Consider the following 27,858-nt stretch of genomic DNA (forward strand, 5'->3'; position numbering starts at 1 on the left):
TTGATAAACCACTAGCAGGACTCACAAAGAAAGAGACAAAAATAGTACCCTAATAAACTGAATCTAAAATGATATGATAGGAATGATAACTGAAACCACAGAAATTCAGAAGATAAGAGATTACTTTCAAAATCTTTATACCACACAATAGAGAATATAGAAATGTATAAATTCCTGGATTCCTATAACCTCCCAAAGCTGAACCAAGATTTGGAATACCTGAACTGACACATCACTATAGAAGAAATTGGAATGGTAATCAAAAGACACCCAGCTGCACCCACTGTCCCTGCCAAAAAAAAAAAAGAGAGAAAAAAAGAGGCCTGATCAGATGGATTCACTACTGAGTATTCTCAAACCTTTAAAGAGGACCTACTGAAAATACTTTTCAAGTTTTTTCAGGAAATTGAAGTAAAAGAAACACTCCTTAACACTTTCTTTGAGGCAAATATCCCTCTGATACAAAAAGCAGACACACAATTCCAAACTGATATCCCTGATGAACACAGACCCAAAGAGCCTCAATAAAATTCTAGAATATAGCATCCAACAAATCATCAAAAATATCACACACCATGAACAAGTAGGATTCATCCTGAGCATGGAAGGATGTTTCAACATTAACAAGTTAATTAAATGTCAATTAACATAATATAGCATATCAATAAAAGAATTTTGAGTCACTGTCACTGTCATCCCATTGTTCATCAATTTGCTCGAGTGGGCACCAGTGACATTTCGATTGTGAGACTTTTTGTTACTGTTTTGGGCATATCTAATATGCCACAGGTAGCTTGCCAGGCTCTGCCGTGCGGGCCAGACACTCTCTGTAGCTTGCCAGGCTCTCCAAGAGGAGCGGGGCAATAGAACCCAGGTCCGCAGCATGCAAGGCAAACACCCTGCCCGCTGTGCTATCGCTCCAGCCCCAGTAAAAGAAACAAAAAAAATAGATGCAGAGAAAACATTTGGCAAGATCCAGCAGTTTCATGATAAAAATCCAAAACATAATAGGAGTTGAAGGAAATTTCCTAAATATAGTCAAAGCCTAAAGTAAGCATTATTCTCAATAGAGGAAAGTTAAAGGGTTTCTCTTTATTATCAGGCACAAGACATCGCTGACCACTCTTGCCAATTCTATTCAATACAGTTATGAAAGTAGTTGCAATAGGAGTTAGGTAGGGAAAAAAGATACCAAGGGCATCCAAACAGGAATGGAAGAAGTCAAGATTTTACTACTTACAGATGACATACTATGCTAAAAACTTCTAAAACCCTAAGACTGAAAAACAATGCTCCTAGAAACAATAGATTTGCATATTAAAGTAGCAGGTTACAAAATCAACACATGAAGTTCATGGCTTTCCTATACAAAATAATGAAAGATAAAAAAGATATATATTTTTTAAATCCCATTCACAATTGTGCTTCAGAAAATAAAGTACCTCAGAATCTGTTCAACTAAAGAGGTGAATTACTCTACCACACAACTTCAAGAAATGAAAGAGGACACGAGGAAATGGGAGACACATCCCCTACTCATGGATCAGTTGAATAAACTGTGTGAAAATGGTAATACATCCCAAATATTTATAATGACACAATGCAGTTCCTATGACGATATCCATGACATTTTTCAAGAAGACAGATCAACCTCCCACTAATAGCTAAAGAAATCCTTGGGTAAAAGAAGATGGAAGGCATCACCTTCCCCATTTTAAACTGTATTAGAAAGCAGATGAATAAATAAAGAGATTGTGGCTTTAATAGACAATGGAATATTATTCAGTTATTATAAAAGATAGAATAATTTAGTTTTATGCAACATGGATGGAATTTCAGGACAAATATTGATGCTCTTACTCTCTTTGGTATACAGAGAGTAAAAAACATAAAAATAAATAGTATAAAATGGTCGCAAACCCTTTGCTTTGGATTACAAATAAAGATTGCTTTGCTGTTAGGGAAAAATGAGAGAGCATAAAGAGGTGGATTAGAGGCAACATAGAAATATTAAGTGGATTCTGGGAATGTATCTGAAGAATGCAAAAAAGCATAGTAGAAATGACATCTGTACCTATATATTCATTGCAGCACTGTTCACGATAGCCAAAATATGGAAACAACCCGAGTGCCCTAAAACAGATGACTGGCTAAAGAAACTTTGGTACATCTACACAATGGAATCCCATGCAGCTGTTAGGAGAGATGAAGTCATGGAATTTTCTTATAAATGGATAAACATGGAGAGTATCGTGCTAAGTGAAATGAGTCAGAAAGAGAGGCACAGACATAGAGGGGCTGCACTCATTTGTGGAGTACGATATAACATCACATGAGGCTGACGCCCAAGGACAGAAGATATAAGGTCCAAGGGGATTGCCCCATAGCTGGAAGACAGCTTCATGAGTGGAGGGGAGAAGGCAGATGGAATAGAGAAGGGATTACTAAGAAAATGATGGCTGGAGGAACCAATTGGGATGGGAGATGCATGCCGAAAGTAGTTAATGGACCAAATATGACGGCCTCTCACTGTCTGTGTTGCAAGCTATAATGCCCAAAAGTAGAGAGAGAGTATGGGGAATATTGTCTGCCATAGAGACAGGGGGAGGGTGGGAAAGGGGGGTATAGCCGGGATATTGGTGGTGGGGAATGGGCACTGGTGGAGGGATGAGTGTTTGATCATTGTGAGATTGTAACCCAAACATGAAAGCTTGTAACTATCTCACGGTGATTCAATACAATTTCACAATCACGATCACGAAATCCCGTTAATCATCAATTTCTCGAGCGGGCTCAGTAACCTCTCCATTCATCCTTTCCCTGAGATCTTAGAAGTCTCGCTCGACTTGGCCCTCCAATGATGTCACACTGGAGGCTCTTTCAGGGTCAAGGGAATGGGATCCAGCTTGTTACTGGGTTTAGCATGTGAATACACCATGGGAAGCTTGCAAGGCTGTCCCATGTGGGAAGGAAACTCTCAGAAACTTGCCAGTTTCTCCCAGAGGGAGAAGTAGGCTACAAGATATCACTTCTGGGAGCTTGCTTTCAAGTCTCTAGATGTTGGTTGTTGATGGGATTACACACACCTGGTTTCCTCTGCCAGTACCTTCATGCGTGCTCCAACAAAATTAAATATATATATATATATATATATATATATATATATATATATATATATATATATATTAAGTGGAGATTCTTTGGCACTGCTGTGAATAGTGAGTTGCAGTAACTTTGTTCATCAATAGCGTGCTAATACTATAGCAAGCATATTCTTGTATCACTTATATCACTTGTCTTCCCATTGATCTTCGATTTGCTCGAGCGGGTGCCAGTAACGTCTCCATTTGTCCTTGTTGCGTTCTAGTGTAGCCCAATGACATCTGCTCACTCCACGAACAGGAAGAGCCTCAAACTGTTCACTCAGGGTTTTAATGAAGAAGTCTGACCACCTCGTTGGTGGGCAGCCACGTGGTCTTTTGACGCCCTGTGAAATCCAGTCGGTAACAGCTCTATTCCAGCAGTAATCTCTGAATCGCATTACATGTCCGGCCCATCTGATTTTTGATGTCTTGGCAAATGAGACAGCGTTCCTGATTCTTGATCTACCAGCCACCACCATGCTCCAGGCCGCTCTCCGCTTTGCGGCCGTGCGACACACCATAAGACACCTAATACACATTTCCCATAATTACTACACCATATTTGATAGGGTTCAAATATGGTGTGAACCATGGGAACACCTCTAAGAGCGATTGGAGGCCGCCCTAAAAGCTTTCATCCCTCTTGGAGAGTCTGGCAAGCTACCGGGAGTACCCCGCCCGCACGGCAGAGCCTAGCAAGCTACCCATGACGTATTTGATATGTCAAAAGCAGTAACAACAATGGGCCTCATTCACCCAACACCTAAGGAGCCCCCAATATGGCAGCATTAAGAAAGATGAGCAAGCATTTTATCTACAATAAAATACCATGGTTGGGGAGATAATACAGGGAATATGGTATTGTTTTGCACACTGTTGACCCTGGTGGGATCCATGACACCACTAATTTTTCACTGAACACTTTCAGGAGTGATCCCTGTACATAAAGTTCAGAATAAACCTTGTGCATGTCTAGTTGGGGCTCCAAAAGCAGAAAATAGAAATTACCAAAATGTATAATTAAACATTAACAATATCCTCTATTAGAACCTCAGTATTGACCGCTCATGATTTGTGTGGCAACAGCCTAGGCTGTATGTATTACCATCTTTTTCTTTCTCTAGGATTCATGAAAGTTACAAAGTGTGAAAGTATAACAAAATATAGTCCAACAATTAAAATATCTATAAATCTAAACTTTTTATTGGGAATAGTTGTCAAATATACCCAGTACTTTTTCCAATTATGAATATTAAGATCCTTACATATTTAATGGTAAGAATTATGGATCCTCAATGACTGGGAATTGCACAGACCCGTTGAATCCTCCTTATGCAATCACCCGACTGATTGAACTTCCAGAAACTTAATTTAAATTCCTCCAATCCAGGTACTGTCACTGGACCAGGATTTTGATTTCTTGTTGATGTCAGGGAAAATTAGCTCCAGCATCCAGGGACCTCTCATCACACAACTGTTCTACTTCATCTGCCTCACACACTGTAAAGGAAGGTTGGAAACCACCCAGTCTTGTTTCAGTGTCAGGATTCTCCCGTAAAAGTTCTGTAAACTAAAGGGAAGAACTGGATCAACACATGTATGCCCCACTTAAATATCTTTAGAGGGAAATAAAAATAGTTTGAATAACAGAGGCATAGTCAATAACCATTATAAAATAGGTCATTACACAGATAATTAGGAATTTAAATATCTATTGTCCACACACACAAAACCATAAAAACATTAGTAAAATCAAGGAATTGAGATGTATTGTCAGGCAGGGATAGAAGTCCGAGTAAGTATTCAAGCTGCTCAGCACTCCGTGTTGGAAAAAGAAAATAAGCAACCATTGGCAATGAAAGATAAGCAATAGAGATACACACAGGAATCTCAGACTCAAGCAACTTGCGGCAGAGATGGCCCAGGACTTTGCAATAGGCCTTCTCTGCTGGGCCGCTCCAGACGGAGGCAGGTGCCATCCCACCGCCTGCCCTCTAAGAGCTCCAGCGGTTGCCATTTTCTAGACGCTAGCAAGAAGCACCAGGTACGAGCCATGGTGACGTCTCTAGGGACAGGGCAGGAGTGAGCTGGCCCTCCCCTCGCCCCAATGGGACACAGAGAAGATGCCACATCTGCCCACCATCTACTTAAGCTCCCACGTGGCCACGATCCGGAGACACACACAGAAATCTTGGATCTGAGCAACTTGAGGTAGAGATGACCTGGGACTTTACAATAGGCCTTCTCCGCTGGGCCGCTCCAGACAGGGGCAGGTGCCATCCCATTGGCTGCGCTCTAAGAGCTCGAGTGGTTGTCATTTTCTAGACACCAGCAAGAAGCACCAGCTTCCACATGGCCATGATTCAGAGACACACACAGAAATCTCAGACAAGAGCAACCTGTGGTACCAATTTCTTCAGACCCTAATTATTAAAATGTTAGAATTTCTAAAGTGTGTGGCCACTTTTGCAGCTGTGCAACCTTATATTATATCCATAACAAACAATACGAAACACATTGTCTAGCAATTGTATTTTCGGCAGATATAAGGAGAGGTAGGACTGGTCTCAAAATATCAAAAATAACTAAAGTAGAGAAAGAATATCTTATAAATTGTCTGCCACACAAGCAGGGGGAGGTATGGAAAGGGAGGAGGAATACTGGGGATTTTGGTGTTGGAAACTGTGCACTGGTGAAGGGATGGGTGTTAGATGACCGTATGATCGAAGTTTAAACATGCAATTTTTGTTACTATATCTCACGGTGAAATAATAAAAAATAAATTTAAAAAATAAAATTAAACAATAACTGTATTAGAAATTCAATCAAAGGCCAGGGTGATAGTTCATGGGTAGGGCACTTGCCTTTCATGTGGCCAACTTATGCTTGATCTCCTGCATCCCATACGGTTTCCCAAACACCACCAGGAGCAATTCCTGAGTCAGAGCCAGGAGTAATCCCTGAGCACTGCTGGTTGTGGCCCAAACACTTTCTCCCACAAAAGAGAGAAATTCAATCAACTAAAGAACTGACTCAAATTAGGAAAAATCCATAAAATGGAATTAAAGAAGCTAAATAATATAATAGCAAGCAACAGCAATGAAATTTTGAATGCAGATAAATTTTGAATGCAGATAGCTGAAATAGTAATCTTGAAGGCAAAATATAACTCAACAACAATGAGGTGGCAAAAGAGAAAAGAAGAAAAATAATGGAAGAGAATTCCAGATACTTAACACAGAGCAGCAAAAATAATTTCTGAATTATAAAAATATTAAAAGAACAGGAAAAAAGGAGGAAAAAGAATGATGAAAGAGATAGGAGATGATAACTTCCCAAGACTTGGGAGGAAGGGAGGCTTCTACACAGATTTTAGATGTACAAACCAAAATCTCAAACAGAAAAGAACTAAGACAAAATCTTTCTTAGTGGCAAAAACCTAAAAAAAGAGACAGACTACTTAAGGTGTCAAGAGAGGATAAAAGCCTCAAACGTAAGAGAAATCTGGACTACAGAAATAAAGATAGGGAATGGAAAATACTGCAAAGAAGAAAGCAAGAATAGGAAGATGGATGGAAATACTCGCAGGGTTCAGGGGTCTCAGATACACTGATGATGAAAAGGTGTTATGCAATAATATTTCTGAACCATAAAAAATGAAAGTAATAGACTTAAACTACAGTAACCAAACTGAAAATTGTGGTGCTGTTAAGGAGGCAGACTGGGAGGGATATGTTGGTGGCACTGGTGGAGGAAAGTTGACATTGGTCATAAGTTAGGTGTTGTAAAGTTGTATACCTAAAACTCAAGTAAGAATAACTTTCAAATCATGATGACTAAATTTAAAAAAAAAAGTTTAAAAATAGGTCAATTGCAAAAGAGTTAAAGACCACACTCAAAAATGGCAATACATTCCTTGATGTCAACAATCATTCTGAATATCAATCAACTAAATTATCTCATTCAAAAGCATGATGTGATGGATGGATCAAGAAAATGAATGCTGGGCTGGAGCAATAGCACAGCGGGTAGGGCGTCTGCCTTCCACGCGGCTGACCCGGGTTCAATTCCCAGCATCCCATATGGTCCCCTGAGCACCGCCAGGGGTGATTCCTGAGTGCAGAGCCAGGAGTGACCCCTGTGCATTGCTGGGTGTGACCCAAAAAGCAAAAAAAAAAAAAGAAAATGAATGCAACTATTTGCTGCTTAGAGAAAACATCCCTAAATATATAGGATAAATAAAGACTCAGACTAAAAGAATGGAAAACAGCCATACAAACCAATGATAGACCAAAATAAACAAACAAACAAGCATTAGGTACAGCCATACTTTCACCTGAATAAATAGCACTCAATCAAAAGAAAAAAAATAGAGATAAGGAATGATGAACATGAAGGAACAATCAAGCACTAATTTTATTAACATATTTACACCAAATAAAAGATCAGAAGATTTACAAAACATCTATGCACATACCTAAAGCAACACCTGGCAGAAAGAGAGTAATAGTGTAAAATTTCAACATTACACTTTTTACAATTAGACATAACCATGCAGAATATTAGTAAAGACACAAAAGCCCAAAATTCAAAGTTAGAAGAACTTGGGGTATTTTATATATGCAGAGTCTTCCATCGTCAAAAAGCTAAATACATATGCTGTCTTGTGCACATGAAACATATTCAGGGGAGATTACATACTAGGGAATAACTCAAACATACATAAATTTACCAATGAAGATGTAATGCCAAGCATCCTCTAAGATCACAATTTCATAAACCATAACAAAGATGGGGTAAAATTCCAACATATGGAAGTTGAACACAACACTGCTAAGTAACACGTGATCCATAGAAAAAAGAAATGAAGAAATAAAAATATCCCTTGAAGCTAATAAGAATTGAAAAATATCAGACTATTTAGTACATAGCAAAAGCTTGACCAAAATGCGTGAAGACATTAATTCACAGCAATGTGGGCTTACATCAAAGTGTCAAGTTCCCTGAGAAGCACCAGGAGTGACCCCTGACTGCAGAACCAGGATCAAGCTTGAGCTTCACCATGTGGCCAAAAGCAAAAACCCCCAAGTTATGTAAATTTCAAAGACAATTTTCTCTTCATGCTATGATTTTTTAGAAGCATATATTAAATTAATATAAAATGTTTTCATTGATGAATACTGAAATATTCATATATTTAGTATTTTAGTATTTTAATATTTTCATATATCAATACTCTGGTATGAACAGAGATTAGTGCTATAATTATTAGAAAAGCAATTATTCAATAAAATATAAATGTTTTAGTACTATGTTGTTTAATATATATGTAAAACAATATTGAGAGTTCTTAAAAATAGGAATAGAACTCCCACACGATGAATCAATACCAGGTTTTTGGCATTTATTCCAAAACAAACAAAAACCACATCAATTTGAAAGAGCATAGACACACACATCTATGTTCAGAACTGCACTTAGTAAAATAGGCAAAAACCAAAAACAACTCAAATACCCAACTATTTCTTGATAAATGTATCAAGAAATTCTGGTGTATATACACAATGGAATACTATGAAACTCCGAGAAAGAACAAAATCATGTCACAGCAATATGGATGGAACTAAATGAAATCATATTGGGTGAAGTCAGAAAGAAAGTGACAGATAGAAACAAAATCTCTCTTCTATGTGGGACTTAAAAATACACATCAAAGTAGCAACAAAGATCCAAAGACTTCAAAAGGAGGAGAACACCCATTGAGTTGGAGGATGTGAAGGAAGAGACTAGAGTCCTTGGGGGAAAGATATATATACAGTTTTGATAGTTCGTGTTGGAATTATGTTCATAAGAAACAATTTTTATAGTATTGTAAATCAAAATAATGATAAAAACATTAATGAACTATAAAAGCCTATTAGTCTCCTGAATGTGCCAAAGACTGTGTGTTGGCACTTGCCCCACGCAGCCAGTGGCAGCAACAGAATCTATAATGCTGTAACTTTCAGACATTCAAGGTTAGAAGGCCAGGAGGCGTGGTCTTCCTAGTGTGCCAAGGACTGTGCTGGAGGCGGACCCCAAGCAGGTACATTCCACGTTAGAAGGCAGGGAACCATGGTTTTTCTAGTGGTGGCTGCTAAAGCAGCTGACAGTTAATGTTTCCATCATATCTCATTGGAACCACAGATTAACTTATTATTTGTAACTTACTAAGGCAGCTTTACCACCCAACCATATTAGGCCAATACCCATTAGCCCCTAGTCCAATCAACATTCTCTCTCCTAACACAAAAACAACGAGTGTAAGAATTCATACTGCAAAGGTCACAATGATAAGACAACGAAGGAACCCACTAGTCTTAGTGAGTGAAGAAACTAGCCCAGGTGACCCAACAAGTAATAATGAGCTATATAACCTCTCTGATAAGGAATTTAGAATGGAGTTGTTAAAGATGCACATGGAGCTCAAAGAAACAATGGAAAACACTGCCAATAAAAACACAGGAGGATAGCACTGTAGCACTATCTTCCCATGTTCATCAATTTGCTCAAGTGGGCACCAGTAACGTTTCCATTGTGATATTTGTTGTTATTGTTTTTGGCATATCAAATACACCATGGGTAGCTTGTCAGGTTCTGCTGTGCAGATGAGATACTATTGGTAGCTTGCCAGGCTCTCCAAGAGGGACAGAGGAATCGAATCCAGGCAGGCCTCATGCAAGGCGAATGCCCTACCCATTGTGCTATCGGAGGATATGAGAGCAGAAATCAGGAAAATAAAAAATGAAAAAACAAGCAGAAATGATGTCTGAATAACCTTATAGAAGAAATGCAAAACTTTCTAGAAGGCATCAACACAATAGTAACAGCTTTTGAGAATAGAATTGTGAGCTCCAAGATGAGATGCAGAGAAATTCCAGAGTACAGCTGAAGATGAAAAAGTGTCTCAAAATTAACCAACAGATAAGAGAACATTGGGAAGGAATCAAGAGGAACAACATCACTAGAGTACAGGGTTTTCAAGAAGAAAACCCTGATGAAGAAGTTACAGTCAAAACTATCATTGCCGAGAAGTTGCTGCAACTGAAGAGTGCATGAACCCAAATCCAGTAGGCACAAATACGGCCTGATGTCACGCAAAGCCAAAAAAGAATGCTACAAGATTTAGACCTCAAAGACATCATTAATGCTCTGATACCATTGGAGAAAAGCTACAGAATTAAAACACAAATGGGACTCTCTCAAATTAAAGAGTTTATTCATGGTTTAAAAAAACAGGGACTAGGGGCTGGAGCAATAGTACAGCGGGTAGGGCGTTTGCCTTGCACGTGGCCGACACGGGTTCGATTCCCAGAGTCCCATATGGTCCCTTGAGCACTGCCAGGAGTGATTCCTGAGTGTAGAGCCAGAGCCTTGAGCATCGTCGGGTGTGACCCAAACCCCCCCTCCCAAAAAAAAGAACCAGGGACTAAAATAAAAGATAAGGTCTGAAACAATAGTACAGTGGGGAGGAAATTTGCCTTCTCAAGGCCGACCTGGGTTCCATCCCTGGAATCCTATTTGGTCCCATGATCATTGCCAGGAGTTATTCCTGAGTACAGTTCCAATAGCAACCCCTGATTATCACTGACAAAGGTCAAAAAATGAAAATTAAAATAAAATTTTAAAAAGCACGCAACATATCAGATTAAAGGTTTATGTCCAGGATGTATAATTGAGTCACAAAGATCACCAAAATATTCAAAACCCCTATCAAAAAATGGAGACTAATTGCAGAGCCAGGACTAAACCCTCAAGCATCACCAAATGTAGCCCCAAAACTTAAAAAAAAACTGAAAAAAGAAATGAAGAGACAAGCACCATGAATACATCAAACTCCTACATAAAGATGGAACAAACCCCATCACAATAATCTCTCTCAATGTGAATGGCAAAAAGTGGCAGGATGGATTGCAAAACTAAATCCAACACTCTACTGCCTGCAAGAAATACATCTCAACATTCAAAGCAAAAATAGGCTCAAAGAAAAAGGCTGGAAAGCAATTATCGAAGGAAATAATACCCTCAATAAAGCTAGCATGGTCATACTAGTATTTATGTACACATAGATTTAAGGTTGAAGAAAGTCATAAGAGAGAGTGAAGGTCATTTCTTAATGATCAGGGGATCTGTATATCAGAAAGAACTTACACACCTAAATGTCTATGACCAAATGAAGGACTGACAAGATACTCAAAGCAGCTGCTTGAAGAAAGACATTGATAGCAACAGAATAGTAGAGGAGATTTCAACATCTCTTTGTAACCTCTCAAAGGATAAACCAGACCAAAGTTAAGAAAAATACTTTATTTGATGAATAAAATGGAAGAGGGATGTTAGTATATATGTATATATAATATGCATACATATATACATATATGGCATATATACATATATGACTTTGTATCCCCCAAAAGCCAAATACACATTATTCGCCAATGCACATGGAACATTCTCCAAGAGAGACACATGCTAGACCACAAAATATATCTAGATAAAATTAAAAGGATAGAAATTGTACTGCTGATATTTTCAGACCATGATGCACTGAAAATAGAAGTGAATGCCACACAGAAAAGAAGAATCAAATGAAACACGTGGAAATTAAACAACTCAATACTGAAAAACCATTGGGTTACAGAGGAAACAATATAGGAAATTGAAAGGTTCCTGGAAACAAATGAGAATTAGGACATGAGCTACCAGAATATAAAGACAGCTCATGCAATGGGAAATGTTATTTACCCAAGTCTGTTACAACTTTACAAAAAAATTTAATCCCATGGGGAGAAAAAAATTAAAGAATCTTTCTCAAAAAAGAAATACAAATGACCAAAAGGCACACGAAAAGATGCTCTATATTGCTAATCATGAGTGAGAGGAAAATAAAACAAGATATCAGCTCACACCACAGTACATGGCATACAACAAAAAGAATAAGAAAAAACAATGCTTTCGGGGATATAGGGAGAAAGGGACTCTCATTGATCTTGGAAATGCCGAGTGGTCCATTCTTTGTGGAAAACAATATGAACATTCCAAAAGAAAAACTAGAAATTGTGCTTCCATATGACCCATCAATACCACTTCTCACAATATACCCCAGGGTGCAAAAACATACAGTAGAAATGCCATCTGCACTTTTATGTTCATTGCAGCACTGTTTACAATAGCCAAAATCTGGATACAACCTGAGAACAGACGACTGGTTAAAGAAACTATGATTACACCCACACAATGGAACACAATGCACATGTTAGAAAAAAATAAAGTCGTAAAATTCTCCTATAAATGGATTAATATGGAGAGTGCCATGCTGAGTGAAATGAATTATGAGAGGAACAGGCATAGAATCATTGCACTCGTTTATAAAAAGTAGAAAATGAATTACTCCATCTATGACTTCTATAATTTTTTTCTGAATGTAGTAGGCTTCTAGGACTTATTCAATATATGAATGAATGGGAAAATATTACTAATATGCTCATCATAAGTTTAGTATCAAAATATTAGTATGAAAATAGGATGTAGTCTTGTACATTATGTGTACAAGAACTATATGTTCAAAAATAAAGACAGTTTAAATTTTTTCCATTATTAGGAGCTAAAATACAGCCAAGTTGAACTTTAGATTTCTTTTTTTAACTTTTTTTTTGCTTTTTTTTTGGGTCACACCCAGTATTTCTCAGGGGTTACTCCTGGCTCTTCACTCAGTAATTATTCCTGGCGGTGCTCGGGGGACCATATGGGATGCTGGGAATTGATCCTGGCTTGGCCGCGTGCAAGACAAACTCCCTATCCACTGTGCTATCCCTCCAGCCCTGAACTTTAGATTTTTAAAAGAGAAGCTCTTCTATGATCAGTGTTATTTGATTCTTCAATGAATCAAAAGACCTGAGGTTTGTAATCTGTGTTGGAATTTAGATAAAACAGAGCTGAAGTTGAAAATCTGTCAATGAATTGAGAAAATGAGTGTCTCATATAGAGAAACTTGGTATATGATTAGGCCTTGGTTAATATTCCTATTAATGTTCTCCAATTTTTAAGGAACAGTCTAGGAGGATAATGCAGGGGTATTTCACATCATGTATGCCTTTATTAAATGTCCACACTCACCAGGTGCAGCAGCCAGTGGCAAGCCAGTGTTAGATTCTATCACTCCATTAGCATGTACTGAATAGGGTCGGCTGGCATTGTTTTTGAATACCACAGTTAGGATATCACCAACCTCTCCTCTGAGTAATGGACCTAATTATGCAAAAAGAAAAAGTTTTAATTAGTGGACTAGTAAAGCAGGACTAGTAAAGAATCACTGTATCACTGTCACCCCATTGTTCATCAATTTGCTTGAGCAGGCACCATAAGGTCTTCATTGTGAGACTGTTGTTACTGTTTTTTTTTTAATTTTTTATTAGTGAATCACCATGAGGTACAGTGTTATGGACTTACAAACTTTTGCGCTTCCATTTCAGTCATACAACGTTCGAGTGCCCATCCCTCCACCAGTGCCCACGACCGGTTAAAGAAACTTGGTACATCTACACAATGTTACTGTTTTTGGCATATTGAATATGCCACAGGTAGCTTGCCAGGCTCTGCCACGTGGGCGAGATACTTTCGGTAGCTTGCCAGGCTCTCTGAGAGAGGGATGGAGGAACAAAACCCGATTCGGCCGTGTGCAAGGCAAATGCCTACCCGCTGTGCTGTCGCTCCAAACCCACTGGATATAGAGGAGCTCCCTAGAATTAAATGTTTACACTGAGAATCTTTCTTCAACAAAAACACAAAAAAGGCTCTATTTTAAATTTTAGAAGCTATGTACCAGTGTACCAGTGATACAGCTCAACAGCCCTGAATGCAATCCAACACTCATAATATATTATTTCAAGCTTCAAAGGAATCATGGTTCTGTGAGGGGCCAGAGAGATGGTGTAGTGAGTAAGGCATTCCTTGCATGCAGTAGACTTGGATCTTATCTGTGAAACCCCCTATTAATCACCACATTTCAAGCCTGTCCAGATGTGCTACCTAAGTACGTAGCAATGAGTAAACCCCAAAGACAGTTGTGTGTGTCCATCTCCCCAAATATAAGAATTAGAACTTTGTGGAACCGTTGATGGCAAGGAATGATTTTGGTACAGAGTATAGAAGGCCCACTGGGTATCTTATGTAACAGAAGAAAATATTTTTCTTCTGATGAAAGTGAATAAACTGCAATATAATTAAATTGGAAAACAAAGAGAGTATTGGTTCTCTATACCAATTTTTTCCTACTTTTTGATGTTCCTAAGTTTTGTTGCTAGCATTTAAACACCTTCAAATCTCAGAACTATTGATTATAGCAGTCCTGGAAAATTAGATTCATTTTGTAGCAACTTTTATATATCTGTGGTTAATTCAAGTATCACTTGACACTTGTCACTTATCCCATTTCTCATCAATTTGCTCAAGCGGGTGCCAGTAACATCTCCATTTGTACCTATCTCGTGCTAGTGTAGCCCAATGGCGTCTTCCTCAGTCCAGGAACACAAAGAGCCTCAAACCGTTCATTCAGGGTCTTGACGAAGAAGTCCGACCATCTTGTAGGTGGGCAATCACGTCCCATGGAATCCAGTAAGTAAAATCTCTAGTCCACTGGTCTTCTCCAAAACACATTACATGTCTGGAACATCTGATTTTTGATGCCTTGTCAAATGAGACAGCATCTCTGATTCGCAATCATCAATGGATGTCGAAACTCCGGAATCCTTCTCTTACTTGAGTGAAATGTGATATTCCAAGCATAGCTCTTTTGATTCCACTTTAGGAGACCCTAATAACGTTCTCATCCTGTTTTTGTAGGGCCGAGGTCTCTGAGATGTATGTTAGTACAAAAATAACAGTGGAGTTGAAAAGATGTGCCTGGAGCCGGAGGTTCTTCATCCTCTTAACAATTTCTTTGATGCTCTTGAAGGCATTCCAAGTCACTCTCTTCCTCCTGTGAACTCAGGAGCCAAGTCGTTCATCATGTTGAGTTCTCGACCTAGGTACACATAACTGCTGCATTCAGAGATGTTCGTTCCATTGACAGCAAATGAAATGTCAGGAACTAGTCTGTTTCTCATGAACATTTTCTTTGTGAGATTGAGCTGTAGTTCCAACCTTCCCATACTTACAGTTGGAATCGGCCAGCATTTGTGCCGCTTGGCTAATGTTTGGTGTTATTAGAACAAAGTTATCCGTGAAGCAGAGGTGATGTAGTTGCTGACCATCTAACTTCACTCCCATTCCTTCCCATTCCAGTTGTCTCATGATGTTCTAGAGGGTGGCACTGAAGAGTTTCAGTGAAATGGAATCTCCCTGCCGAACCCCTTTCTTTACGTCGATGATCACTTCCTTGTAGAATGGTGAGATCCTGGTGGTGAATCCGTAATACAGCTTACAGAGGATCCTGATGTACTGAGTTTGAACACCTCTTTTGGACAGGGTTTGGATGACCACTTCAGTCTCAACAGAATCAAAGGCCTTCTATAAATCAATAAACATCAGACAGAGTAGCATCTTGAACTCTCGCAAAACCTCAATGAGCTTGGTCACTGTATGGATATGGTCGATCATGCTGAATCCGTTTTGGAATCCAGCTTGCTTGCATAGTTGTCCTTCATCTAGTTTCTGCCAATCCGATTCAGAATAACTCAAGTGAATAATGACTTGTAGACGTAAGACAACAGGCAGATTGGGCAATAGTTGCCGATACCGTGGATGTCTCCCTTCTTGTACAACAGGACAGTCCTACTGGTTTTCTATTGGGATGGAACCTTGCATTTAGACATGTAGCATGCAAAGAGCTGAGCCAGTGTATTGACGAGTACTGGCGGCATATTCTTCAGGTGTTCGGGTCTGACCTTGTATGGACCGGGTGCTGTATGCATCTTTACTAATGAAATGGCTTGTTGGATTTCAGAAGGGAGGATGTTGGGAATGACATATCCATCCTGCAGGATTTGGTATGTGGGCAGGTGGATGTAGCTGTCAAAGAGATACGAGTAGAAGTCATGAATAATCCTCTTCATTGTCCTTCTGGAAGATGTGATAGATCCATCAGGACGTTGGAGAGTAGACATCTTGGTCTTGTAGTTAGAGAAGGACAGGTGAGCATACTTTTCCCAGCTTCTGCCACATCAGCCAACACTACTGCTCTTCCCTCTTTGAGGTTTTCCTTTATCACTTTTCTGCACAGCTTTGCAAGCTCAGACGTTAGCTTGTGGTTGCCTGAGGCTCGTGCCAAACCACGTTGGTGAATGAGCTCGAGAGTTTCTGAAGACAGGCATCTTTTTGTGGCTTTTTCTCTATTGGTGTTCCTTGCACATTTATGGAGGTGATGAACCAGTCTACCGTATTCCTCGTTGATGTCAATGACGGAGTCGTCATATTGCTGCGATAGTGCCAAAGAGCTCCTAGTTGTTGTTTGTCCTGGGAGTTCTCTTCCTAAACTTTGAAGCCCTTTCTCCCCGCTCTGGGAAGTAGAATTTTGCATAAATAAGATGGTGGTCTGATCCTGTTTGGAATTTGGGGACAGCAGCAACATCAGTCAGGCAAAACCATCCATTGATTACGATGTGGTCAATTTCATTGTGGAACTGTTCACCGAGATATTTCCAGGTCCAACGTTTATATTTGGCCTTCTGGAACTGCGAGTTAGCATGGATGGTCTTGGTCAACATGATGAATTCAGACAGTCTCTCACCCTGTTGGTTCCATTCCAGGCAGTAGGTACTATATGGAGTTCTTTGGGCGACCTTCTCAGTTCCATCTTGGCATTAAAATCACTGACAATGACCTTGTTGAAGGTGTGGTCTTCTTTATAGAACTCTAGCTCCATGTAGAACTTCTCAATTTCTTCTTCGTCAGTTGGATGTTGGTGCGTAGATAATGAAGATATTACTGCCAACAATGAGCCACATCTATTCAAAGGTAAGCATCTGATTCAGCTTCTCAGGCATTTGAACAAATCATTACTCATGGCCAAGTTCGTGTTATGAGGACACCAACTCCACCGATGCCTCTACTGTCACATGTTTCGAGGAACAGTTCTCCAGTGTCGAAAAAGCGTGATATGATGAATGCCTTCTCCTCTCGGTCAATCCAATGATGTCTTACTTGATCTTCTGCGCTTTCACCATCAAGTCCTCAATGGATGCTTCTGATGCCAGTGTACGTGCATCAAAAGTGTAGACAGTTATTTTAGTTCTTCTTTGTTTTGGCAGCCTAGTTTGTCCCTGAGATTTTATCAGCCTCTCCTTATTCTCTTCAATGCTGCTGTATTGGGAGCTCTTCCAGGGTCAGGGGAATGAGGCCCACTTTTGTAACTGTTTTTGGCATATCGAATATACCATGGGTAGCTTGCTAGGCTCTGCTGTGTGGATTGCATGTAGGGAGGTGGCCCTGTTCCTACTCCTCACTTATCTACAATAGCTGCACCCCTTCCTACTCCTCACTTTTCTACTGTAGCTGGTCCCTCACTACTGCTCACTTATCTACTGATTCCAGTACTGTTTTTAAAATAAGACTATCGTTCCTGAGGCCAGAGTGATAGCACAGAGGGGAGGGTGTTTGCCTTGCACACGCCTGATAGTTTCAATACAGGGCACTCCATATGATCCCTCAAGCTTACTGGGAGTGATTCCTAAGTACACAGCCAGTAGTAAGTCCTAATAATCACTTGGTGTAGCCCCAAAACAAATATAAAACTCACTCCTGTACAATATTAATGAAGGATGATGGGAAGTGTTGGAAGCTTTGAAACTAATAGTCTCATTATGAGGATTACAAACTCCTAAACACTTCGGTTGGTGGTGGCATTTTCTTACCTAAGATTCCCAAGTGCTCTTCTGATCCAGTCCTTGGCTTCGGTATCTTAAATGAGCCATCAGTATATTCTCTAAACACAGCTTTCTTGTATTTGGAACCCAGGAGTCCATCCTTGTTGCTCAGGAAAATTTCACTATAACTAGAGGAATCCAAATATTTGTATCAGTAACTGAACCTCATGTTTTAAATATGGGTAAGTTAAGTCAGACACAGTCTCACACAAAGGAGCTTACCTATTCCTTCTGGCATATGCCTCATCCCTTTGAATAATTGCCATTAAAGATTGTATTTTTAGACCAGAGTAATAGTAGTGTGTCAGGTGCTTGCCTTGAATGTGGCTGACTTGGTTTAATCCCCAGGACTGCATATGGTCCCCTAAACACTGACATTAGCACTGCATGTGGTCCTTAAAGATTGATCCCTGAGCATCAAAATGAGTAATAAGTCAGTAAAGCTGGATGTAGCTCCCACCCCAAAATGTGACAGATGTTTCCACCAGGTTTCTTTGTTTATTATAATTAAGAAAGAAATTTTTGGAGGAAGCCGAGGTTCAAGGAGCCCTTCATTTTACACAGGATAGCTTTATGGCTGTGCATTACTTTACCTCCACATAACGCACTGTATAAAATGCAAAGACATCCTAGTTGTAGCACCTAACCACACAACACACAAGAAAGAACTCCAGAGTGTATATGACACAATGATAAAGATATGCAGAAAACCACCAAGTTTAGTGAGTGAAAATATTAGCCCAGAAAACTCAATCCATAATAATGAACTTCAAAGTCTCACTAATATGGACTTTAAAGAGGAATTGTTGAAGTTTCATAAGGGGCTCAAAGAAACAATGGAACCCACTACCAATAAAACAAGAGGGGACATGAAAGCAGAAATGAAGAAAATATAAACAGAAATGACCAATCTGACAAACTTGGTAGATGAATTGTAAAACTCACTGAAAGTACTCAGCAGCATAGTAACAGCTACTGAGACCAGAATCAGTGGGCCTCAAGATGAGTTGCAGAAAACTTCTAGACAACAGAATAAAATAGCAAAAATGCCTCAAAATAAACCCCAAGAATGACAAGAGAACATTTGGATGAACTGAAGAGGAACAACATAAAAGTCACTGGGGTTCCCAGAGGGGCAGGATGACAACCCTGGTGAAAAAACAACAGCCAAAACATCATTGATGAGAAGTTCCCAGAGCTGGTGAGTGCATGCACCCAGATTCATTGGGCCTGAAGGCTACCAGCTAAAATAAATCCAAATAATAATACTCCAATACCAATACTCCAATACACCAATAAGAATGATGAAAATCTTAGAGATAAAATACTGTAAGCAGCAAAGTCAAAGAAGCAAATTATAGACAAAGGAGTATCCTTAAGATATACAGTAAACCTATCAGAGGAAGACCTCTAGACCCAAAGACAGCCGTAGTATATAGTGAAAAAATTCGATGAAATGAATGTCTCACCAGGAACACTTAATCAAACCAGACTTTCATTCAGATTTGAAGGACAAATACACAACTTCTGTGCTAAATAACAACTCAGGAATTTCATAGACTCAAAATTACGTTACAAGAACTAAATGAGCTGATTTAAGACAAGACAATTCCTGTAAAAACACCAAACATCTTCAAGAAAGATGGCACAAAATTCCATAACAATAATCTCTCTCAATGTCAGTGAGCTAAATTAAGAGACACAGAGTTGCAGGATGGTTTATAAAATGGAACCCTGGGAGGAAAACAACTAGCAGAGAAATTGATTCTCTGTTGCCTTCAAGAAACACAGCTGGAAATTCAGAGAAAACACAGACTCAAAGTTAATGTTAATGGAGGACAATACTTCAAGCAAACAAACCCCTCAAAAATAAATTTTCAAACAACCAATATCATCAAAAAAGGTTGGGATGACACAGATAGCTAAAACAAATCTGGGGAAAAAGATGATGGGAGGTATCACCCTCCCCAACCTTAAACTTTACTACAAAGTGGTAACAATTAAAACAGCACAGCTTACAATGATGCAATTTATGGCAGACATTTCTCTGGACTTAGTTACTAAAGTACTAAAATACAGAAATCCAAACCCGTGTGGCTGCTATTGTGGCCTCTCGACCTCATATCTCTTCATTCTCAGCAATAGAAAACAAATTATCAAATGCTTTCTTTTCAGCAGGTCCGACTTTAGGGGGGAGAAACTCCAAATCAATAACAGTGAGTTTTTTGTTGAAATATTGAATGTAAACAAAGTAAAGTGAAAGCAAAGTGAACTTTACCAGTTACACATGTGGGGTGGGGGGCTGAGGAAGTGGGGGGGGAGGGGGGAGGTATACTGTGATTTTGGTGGTGGAATATGTGTACTGGTGAAGGGATGGGTGTTCGAGAATTGTATAACTGAGACTTAAACCTGAAAGCTTTGTAACATTCTACATGGTGATTCCATAAAAGAATAAATTTTTTAAAAAACAGCATGGTACTAGGACAAAGGCAGAGCCGCAGACCAATGGAACAGAGTGAAATATCCCAACACAAAACCCCAAATGTATGATCATCTAATCTTTGATAAGGGGGCAATAAATGTGAAGTGGAGCAAGGAAAGCTTCTTCAACAATGGTGCTGGCATAACTGAAAAACCACATGCAAAAGAATGGGCTTAGACCTTGACATGACACGATGCACAAAAATTAGATCAAAATGTATTAAATACCTCAACATCAGACCACAATCCATAAGATACATAGAAGACAAGGTCGGCAAAATCCTTCACGATATCGAAGCTAAAGGTATTTCCAAAGATGACATGGAACTAAGCAATCAAGTAAAAACAGAGATAAACAAATGGGACTACATTAAACTAAGAAGTTTCTGCACCGCAAAAGACACAGGGATCAGAATACAAAGGCAATCTACAGAGTGGGAAAAGATATTCACCCAATACCCATCCAATAAAGGATTGATATCAAGGGTATACAAAGCACTGGTTGAACTCTACAAGAAGAAAACACCCAACCCCATCAGAAAATGGGCCAAAGAAATGAACAGAAACTTTTCCAAGAAAGAGATACGAATGGCTTAAAGGTACATAAAAAAATGCTCTGCATCACTAATAATCAGGGAGATGCAGATCAAAACAACCATGAGATACCACCTCACACCACAGAGAATGTCACACATCCAAAAGAACAAAAGCAACCGCTGTTGGAGAGGATATGGAAAGAAAGGGACCCTTCTACACTGCTGGTGGGAATGCCGACTGGTCCAGCCCCTTGGGAAAACAATATGGACAATTCTCAAAAAATTATAAATTGAGCTTCCATTTGATCCAGCAATATCACTTCTGGGAATATATCCTGGAGAAACAAAAAAAGTATAGTCGAAATGACATCTGCATTTATATGTTCATCGTAGCACTGTTTACAATAGCCAGAATCTGGAAAAAACCCGAGTGCCCGAGAACAGATTACTGTTTAAAGAAACTTTGGTACATCTATACAATGGAATACTATGCAGCTGTTAGAAAAGATGAAGTCATGAATTTTGCATATAAGTGGATCAACATTAAAAGTACCATGGTAAGTGAAATGAGCCAGAAAGAGAGGGACAGACATAGAAAGATTGCAGTCATCTGTGGAATATAAAATGGCAGAGTAGGAGACTTATACCCAAGAATAGTAGTATATAATACCAGGAGGTTGGCTCCATGGCTTGGAATCTAGCCTCACACGCTGGGGGAAAGTCATCCCAGATAGAGACGGGAGCACCAAGGAAAATGTGATTGGAAGTGCTGGGCGGGGAGGGAGATGCACGCTGAAAGTAGACTAGAGACTGAACATGATGGCCACTCAATAACCCTATTGCAAAACACAACACCCAAAAGGAGAGAGAGAACAAATTGGAATGCTCTGCCACAGAGGCAGAGCGGGGTGGGCGGATGGGACAGGCGGGTGGGAGGGATACTGGGTTCATAAGTGGTGGAGAATGGACACTGGTGGAGGGATGAGCTCTTGAACATTGCATGAGGGAAAAACAAGGATGAAAATGTGTGAATCTGTAACTGTACCCTCACTGTGACTCACCAATTAAAAAAATAAATTATAAAAAAATGATTGGGATTATGACCCTAGATGCTGAGCCAAGCTGAACATCATCTGGGACAACCATACAGGGGTGGGTGAATCCCTCTGCCCATCAGAGCAGAAAACAATCAGCCCAAAACCTCCAGAACCGAATAACCACCACACTCATGTTTGACCTCCACAGACTCAGTTGAGCCTCTCAGTCATGAGAATAAATCTTCTGAAAACCCCAGGTGTACGGCTTTTGTGACCCGCCCCTCAGGCCTCTGCAGAGGCAACTTCTCCCCATATCCCTGTTTTCCTGGAGTCCTGTGGACCTGCCCATGAAGCACCTCTGGCGCCACTTAAATTCATTAATGACCATGATCCAGAGACTGACATAAATCTCACAAGAGAGCCAAAAGCTCTATCACCCTATCCAAAATCTCAGAATCCCTGGAGAGTGCAGCCATGCACTTCACATGACAGACTTGGGTGGTGGGGAGGGTAACTGAAGGCAGTTGAAAGTTGTTATGGTGGTGAGATTGATGATGGCACACTGAAAATAGTAAGTTACTGTGAAATACTTTATTAAAATAAAATAAAATAGGGGAAAATAAAAATAAATTAAAAATTAAATTAAAAAAGGGAAAAAAACCGGCCTGAGTGTCCATATTGGTATCAGATAATATAAACGTCAGGCTGCAAAAGATCACAAATGACGGTGAATGCATTTCTTACTTATTAAGGAATATGTGTATCAGAAAGAATTCACACTCCTAAACATAGACGAATCCGGTGAGGGACCATCAAAACACTTAAAACAACTGCTAATATTCTTGAAGAAAGACATTGATAGCATTAGAGTAGGTCGCAACTTTGTCACCTCAAGAAATACCTTATTTAAGGGGAGAGAGTGGGTGTGTGCTTATGTGTCTATGTGAATATATGTATATATACGCACACATATATATATTCATCCCCAAATTTCAGAATACATATTCTTCTCCAATGTTCAAGAGAGATTATCTAAAATGAACTTCATCCTGGGACACAAACTATACATCCTCAAAATCAAGAGCATAGAAATTATATCAAGAATTTTCTAAGATTATGGTGGATTGAAAGTTGAAGTTAATCACAAACAAAATGATAAATGACTCAAATATCTGGAAATTAAATAATGTCTTACTGATCGACAAGTGGGTCAGAAAAAAGTCAAAGAGGAAATTAAAAGATTCTTGGGAATAAACAAAACTGAGGGCACTGCCTGTCAGAATTTGTGGGATATGGCAAAAGCAGTGTTTAGAGGAAAGTTCATTGCTATGCAAGAATTTATTAAGAAGGAAGAAAAGGGCAGAATCTCCCAACCCAGCACCAACCTGTCTTCACCAGGGCACCTCTGAGGGGGGTGGGTTGAGTTTCCCTCCCTACCCCAAGCAATGACCCTGCAGCTGAAAACCTCCAGAACCCAGCCATAGCTATGCTCAAGGCCAATCTCCACATGCTTGTACAAGCTCACCCATGAAGGAACCAGCAGAGGAACCCAGGTATGTGAAACTCGCTGGCTGAGATCTCCAAGCCTGCTTGGATCAGAACTGGGCCTCTTCCACCCAGATTTCCAGTTTTCCAGTAGCTTGAGAGTCACACCCACAAACTGTTCCTGGGTGCCATGGAATCTCATCAATGGCCAAGATCCAGAAGCTATAAGATAAAGCTCCCAGAACAGGGTAATGCAGTATTTCCTGGAGCACACAGGCACATTTGGAGCTGCACGACCTCTTATACTCTAGTCCACTGGTGTACCTAAAGTAGCACACATGTGTTTGGTTTTAACATGCTTGCTTGTATTCTTGTATATACGGGCTTAAATAGATCCAGAATGAAATACAACAACCTTCACACACTTCCCTCTTATTGTGGTGGAAAGATGCTCATTGGTTGGGTGGGTGTTCTAATATCTGTAATCAACTATTGTGAACTACTTTCTGAAAATAAAATGTATAAAAATTGAAGAAAGATGAAAGAAGAAAGTGTCTACATAAGTAACTTGACCGCACAATTTAAGAAAATAGAAAATGACTAACAAAAGGAGCCCAAATCAGGCAGAAGGAAAGAAATAGTAAAACATAAAGCAGAAGTTAATGAACTGAAATCCCAAAGAACAATCTGATAAATAAAAGAAACAAAGAGTTGTTTCTTTGAAAAAATGAGAAAGATAAACCACTAGCAAGACTCAAAAAGAAAGAAAGGGAACACTAAAATTCCAATCAGAAATAAAAATGGGACATCACAACAGACACCACAGCAATTTAAAAAATCATCAAATATTACATACAAATATTAAGTTTAGAATCTGTATGCGATGAAACAAAAGAAACTAGAATAGATGGATAAATTTCTGTACTCCAATAACCTCCCAAGTATCCACGCAGGTGATTTGGAATATGTGCACAGACCTATCATTAATAAAGAAATTGAAATGGCAATCAAAATCTAGCCCAAAACAAAAGTCTCAGTGCAGATGGATTTGCTATTGAATTCTTTCAAACCTAAAAATATAAGCTTCTAAGTACCAGGAGGTTGGCTCCATGGCTTAGAAGCTGGCCTCACATGCTGGGGGGAAAGGCAGTTCAGATAGAGAAGGGAATATCAAGTAAACTGTGGTTGGAGGACCCGCTCAGGAGGGGAGATGAATGCTGAAATTAGACTATAGATTGAACACAATGGCCACTCAATACCCCTATTACAGATCACAACACCCAAAAGGAGAGAGAGAACAAAATAGAATGCCCTACCACAGAGGTGGAGGGGGGTATGAAGTTGGGGGGGAGGGATACTGGGTTCACTGGTGGTGGAGAATAGACACTGGTGGAGGGATGGGTTCTTGAACATTGTATGAGGGAAACACAAGTACAAAAATGTGTAAATCTGTTACTGTACCCTCATAGTGATTCACTAATTAAAAAAATTTTTTAAATAAAAATTTAAAAAAAGAAAAAAATAAAGATGCTTTTAGCTTCAGTGTCAAAAAATAACCTTCTGCTAAAACTTTTTAGTGTCTTCTAGGAAATTGAAGAAACAAAAACACTCCCAAACAGTAAATATCACCCTAATATCAAAAGCAGACAGATATACCACATAAGAGAGAATTATAGGCCAATATACTTGATGAACCCAGATACAAGGATCCTCAACAAAATACTAGCAAATGCAATCAAACAAACCATCCTAAAAATTATGACACCATGATAAAGTAGGATTCATCCCAGGAATATGAGGATAGTTTGCAAGTCAATAAACATAACTCACCACATCAATCACTGTATCACTGTCACTGAATCACTGTCATCCCATTGCACATCGATTTGCTCGAGTAGGCACCAGTAACATCTCCATTGTGAGACTTGTTGTTACTAGTTTTGGCATATTGAATACACCACGGGTAGCTTGCCAGGCTCTGCCGTGCAGGGAGGATACTCTCGGTAGCTTGCTGGGCTCTCCGAGAGGGACAGAGTAATCAAACCCGGGGTTGGAGTGATAGCACAGCAGGTGGGGCATTTGCCTTGCACCACATCAATAAAAAATAAAAATATATGATCATATAACTCGATGCAATGAACGCATTTGACAAGATTCAATGCCCATTCATGATAAGAACTCTCAACAAAATGGAAATCTAATTTTCCTCAATATACACAAAGCCTTTTAACACAAGGCCACAGCAAACATTATAATCTATGGTGAAAAATTAAAGCCTACCCTCTAAGGTCAGGCACAATAGAAGGGTTCCACTCTCTCTACTTCTATCCAATATGGTAGTTTCTGTAGCAATTAGTAAGAAAAAGATATTTGAGAGAAAAGAAAGAAAGCTTTCACTATTTGCAGATGACATGACACTATATTTAGAAAACACTAAAGACTACCCAAAAAAAGCTCCTACAAATAATAGATTTGTATAGTAAAGTGTACATGCTGCAAAATTAATACAAAAAATTTCATGGCTTGCCTATATACAAGTAATGAAATAGAATTAAAAGGTACTGCCAGAAATTTTATTCACAATTGTGTCGCGGAAAGTCATGTACTTCAGAATCAGCAAAATTAAAGAGGTGAAAGACATATACAAAAAATTACAAAACACTCCTCTAAGAAATAAAATAGGACACTGTATATTTTGTTATGCAGAAGCTTCTTAGTTTAATAAGTCCCATTTGTTTATCTCTGTTTCCACTTGGTTGGTCAGTGGAGTGTTATCCACCCAATACCCATCAGATAAGGGGTTGATATCAAGGATATACAAGGCACTGGTTGGAATCTATAAGAAGAAACCATCTAACCTCATCAAAAAGTGGGGCAATGAAATAAGCAGAAATTTTCTCAAGGAAGAAATACAAATGGCAAAAAGGCACATGGAAAAAATGCTCTTCATCACTAATCATCAGAGAGATGCAAGTCAAAACAACCACAAGATACCACCTCACACCACAGAAACTGGCACACATCAAAAAGAACAAAAGAAACGGCTGTTGGCATGGATGTGGGAAGAAAGAAACCCTCTTACACTGCAGATGGGAATGCCGACTGGTTTAGCCCTTTTGGAAAACAGTAAGGTCGATTCTCAAAAAATTGGAAATTGAGCTCCCGTTTGATGCAGCAATACCACTCCTGGGAATATATCCCAGAGAAGCAAAAAAGGACAACCGAAATGACATCTGCACTCGAATGTTCATTGCAGCACTGTTTACAATAGCCAGAATCCGGAAAATACCTGAGTGCTCTAGAACAGATGACTGGTTAAAGAAACTTTGGTACATCTACACAATGGAATACTATGCTGCTGTTAGAAAAGACGAAGTCATGACTTTTGCATATAAGTGGATCAACATGGAAAATAACATGCTAAGTGAAATGAGTCAGAAAGAGAGAGACAGACATAGAAAGATTGCACTCATCTGTGGAATATAAAATAATAGAATAGGAGACTAACACCCAAGAATAGTACCAGGAGTTTTGCTCCAAGACTTGGAAGCCGACCTTACACGCTGGAGATAAGGGCAGTTCACACAGAGAAGGGAACACCAGATAAAGTGTGGTTTGAGGACGCGCACGGGATGGGAGATGCACACTGAAAATAGAATATAGTCCAAACATGATGGTCACCCAGTACCTCTGTTGCAAACCACAGCACCCAAAAGGATAGAGAGATCAAAAGGGAATGCCCTGCCACAGAGGTGGGGTTGGGTGGGGGTGAAGGGGTGGGAGGGTGGGAGGGATACTGGGAACACTGGTGGAGTTGACTGGGCACTAGTGGAGGGATGTAAACAAAATGCAATCATGAAAGCTCATAAATTTGTGACTGTAACTCATGGTGGTTCACTAATAAAAAAATTTTAAAATTAAAAAATCACTAAATCACGAAATCCCATTGATTGTCAAGTGGCTCAGGTGGTCTCAGTAACCTCTCCATTCGTCCTATCCCTGAGATTTTAGAAGCCTCTCTCTTCTCGGCCTTCCCAACAATGCCACATTGGAGGCTCCTTCAGGGTCAGGGGAATGAGATCCAGCTGGTCTATATGGCTTTGGCATATAGATACACCATGGGAAGCTTGCGAGGCTGTCCCATGTGGACAGGAAGTTCTCAGTAGCTTGCTAGTTTCTCCCAGAGGGAGAAGTAGGTTATAAGCTATCTTCTGGGAGCTTGTGTTTAAGTCTCTGGATGTTGGCCATTGATGGGATTACACACACCTGTCTCTTG

The 27,858-nt window shown here is 39.5% G+C and overlaps 1 protein-coding gene across 1 annotated transcript in view; it reads right to left on the reverse strand.

Annotated features, from left to right (window-relative positions):
• HEPH (hephaestin) overlaps positions 1-27,858 on the reverse strand; it is a 187,536-nt gene that overhangs the window by 61,723 nt on the left and 97,955 nt on the right. The window contains exons 13-14 of the mRNA XM_055121165.1: positions 18,032-18,171; positions 13,299-13,430 (exon numbers count right to left, since the gene is read on the reverse strand). Of these exons, the coding sequence (XP_054977140.1) occupies positions 13,299-13,430; positions 18,032-18,171 (272 nt within the window). The remainder of the gene's footprint in view (positions 1-13,298; positions 13,431-18,031; positions 18,172-27,858) is intronic.

This window comes from Sorex araneus, chromosome X (genome assembly GCF_027595985.1).
Source record: "Sorex araneus isolate mSorAra2 chromosome X, mSorAra2.pri, whole genome shotgun sequence".
Classification (NCBI taxonomy): domain Eukaryota; kingdom Metazoa; phylum Chordata; class Mammalia; order Eulipotyphla; family Soricidae; genus Sorex; species Sorex araneus.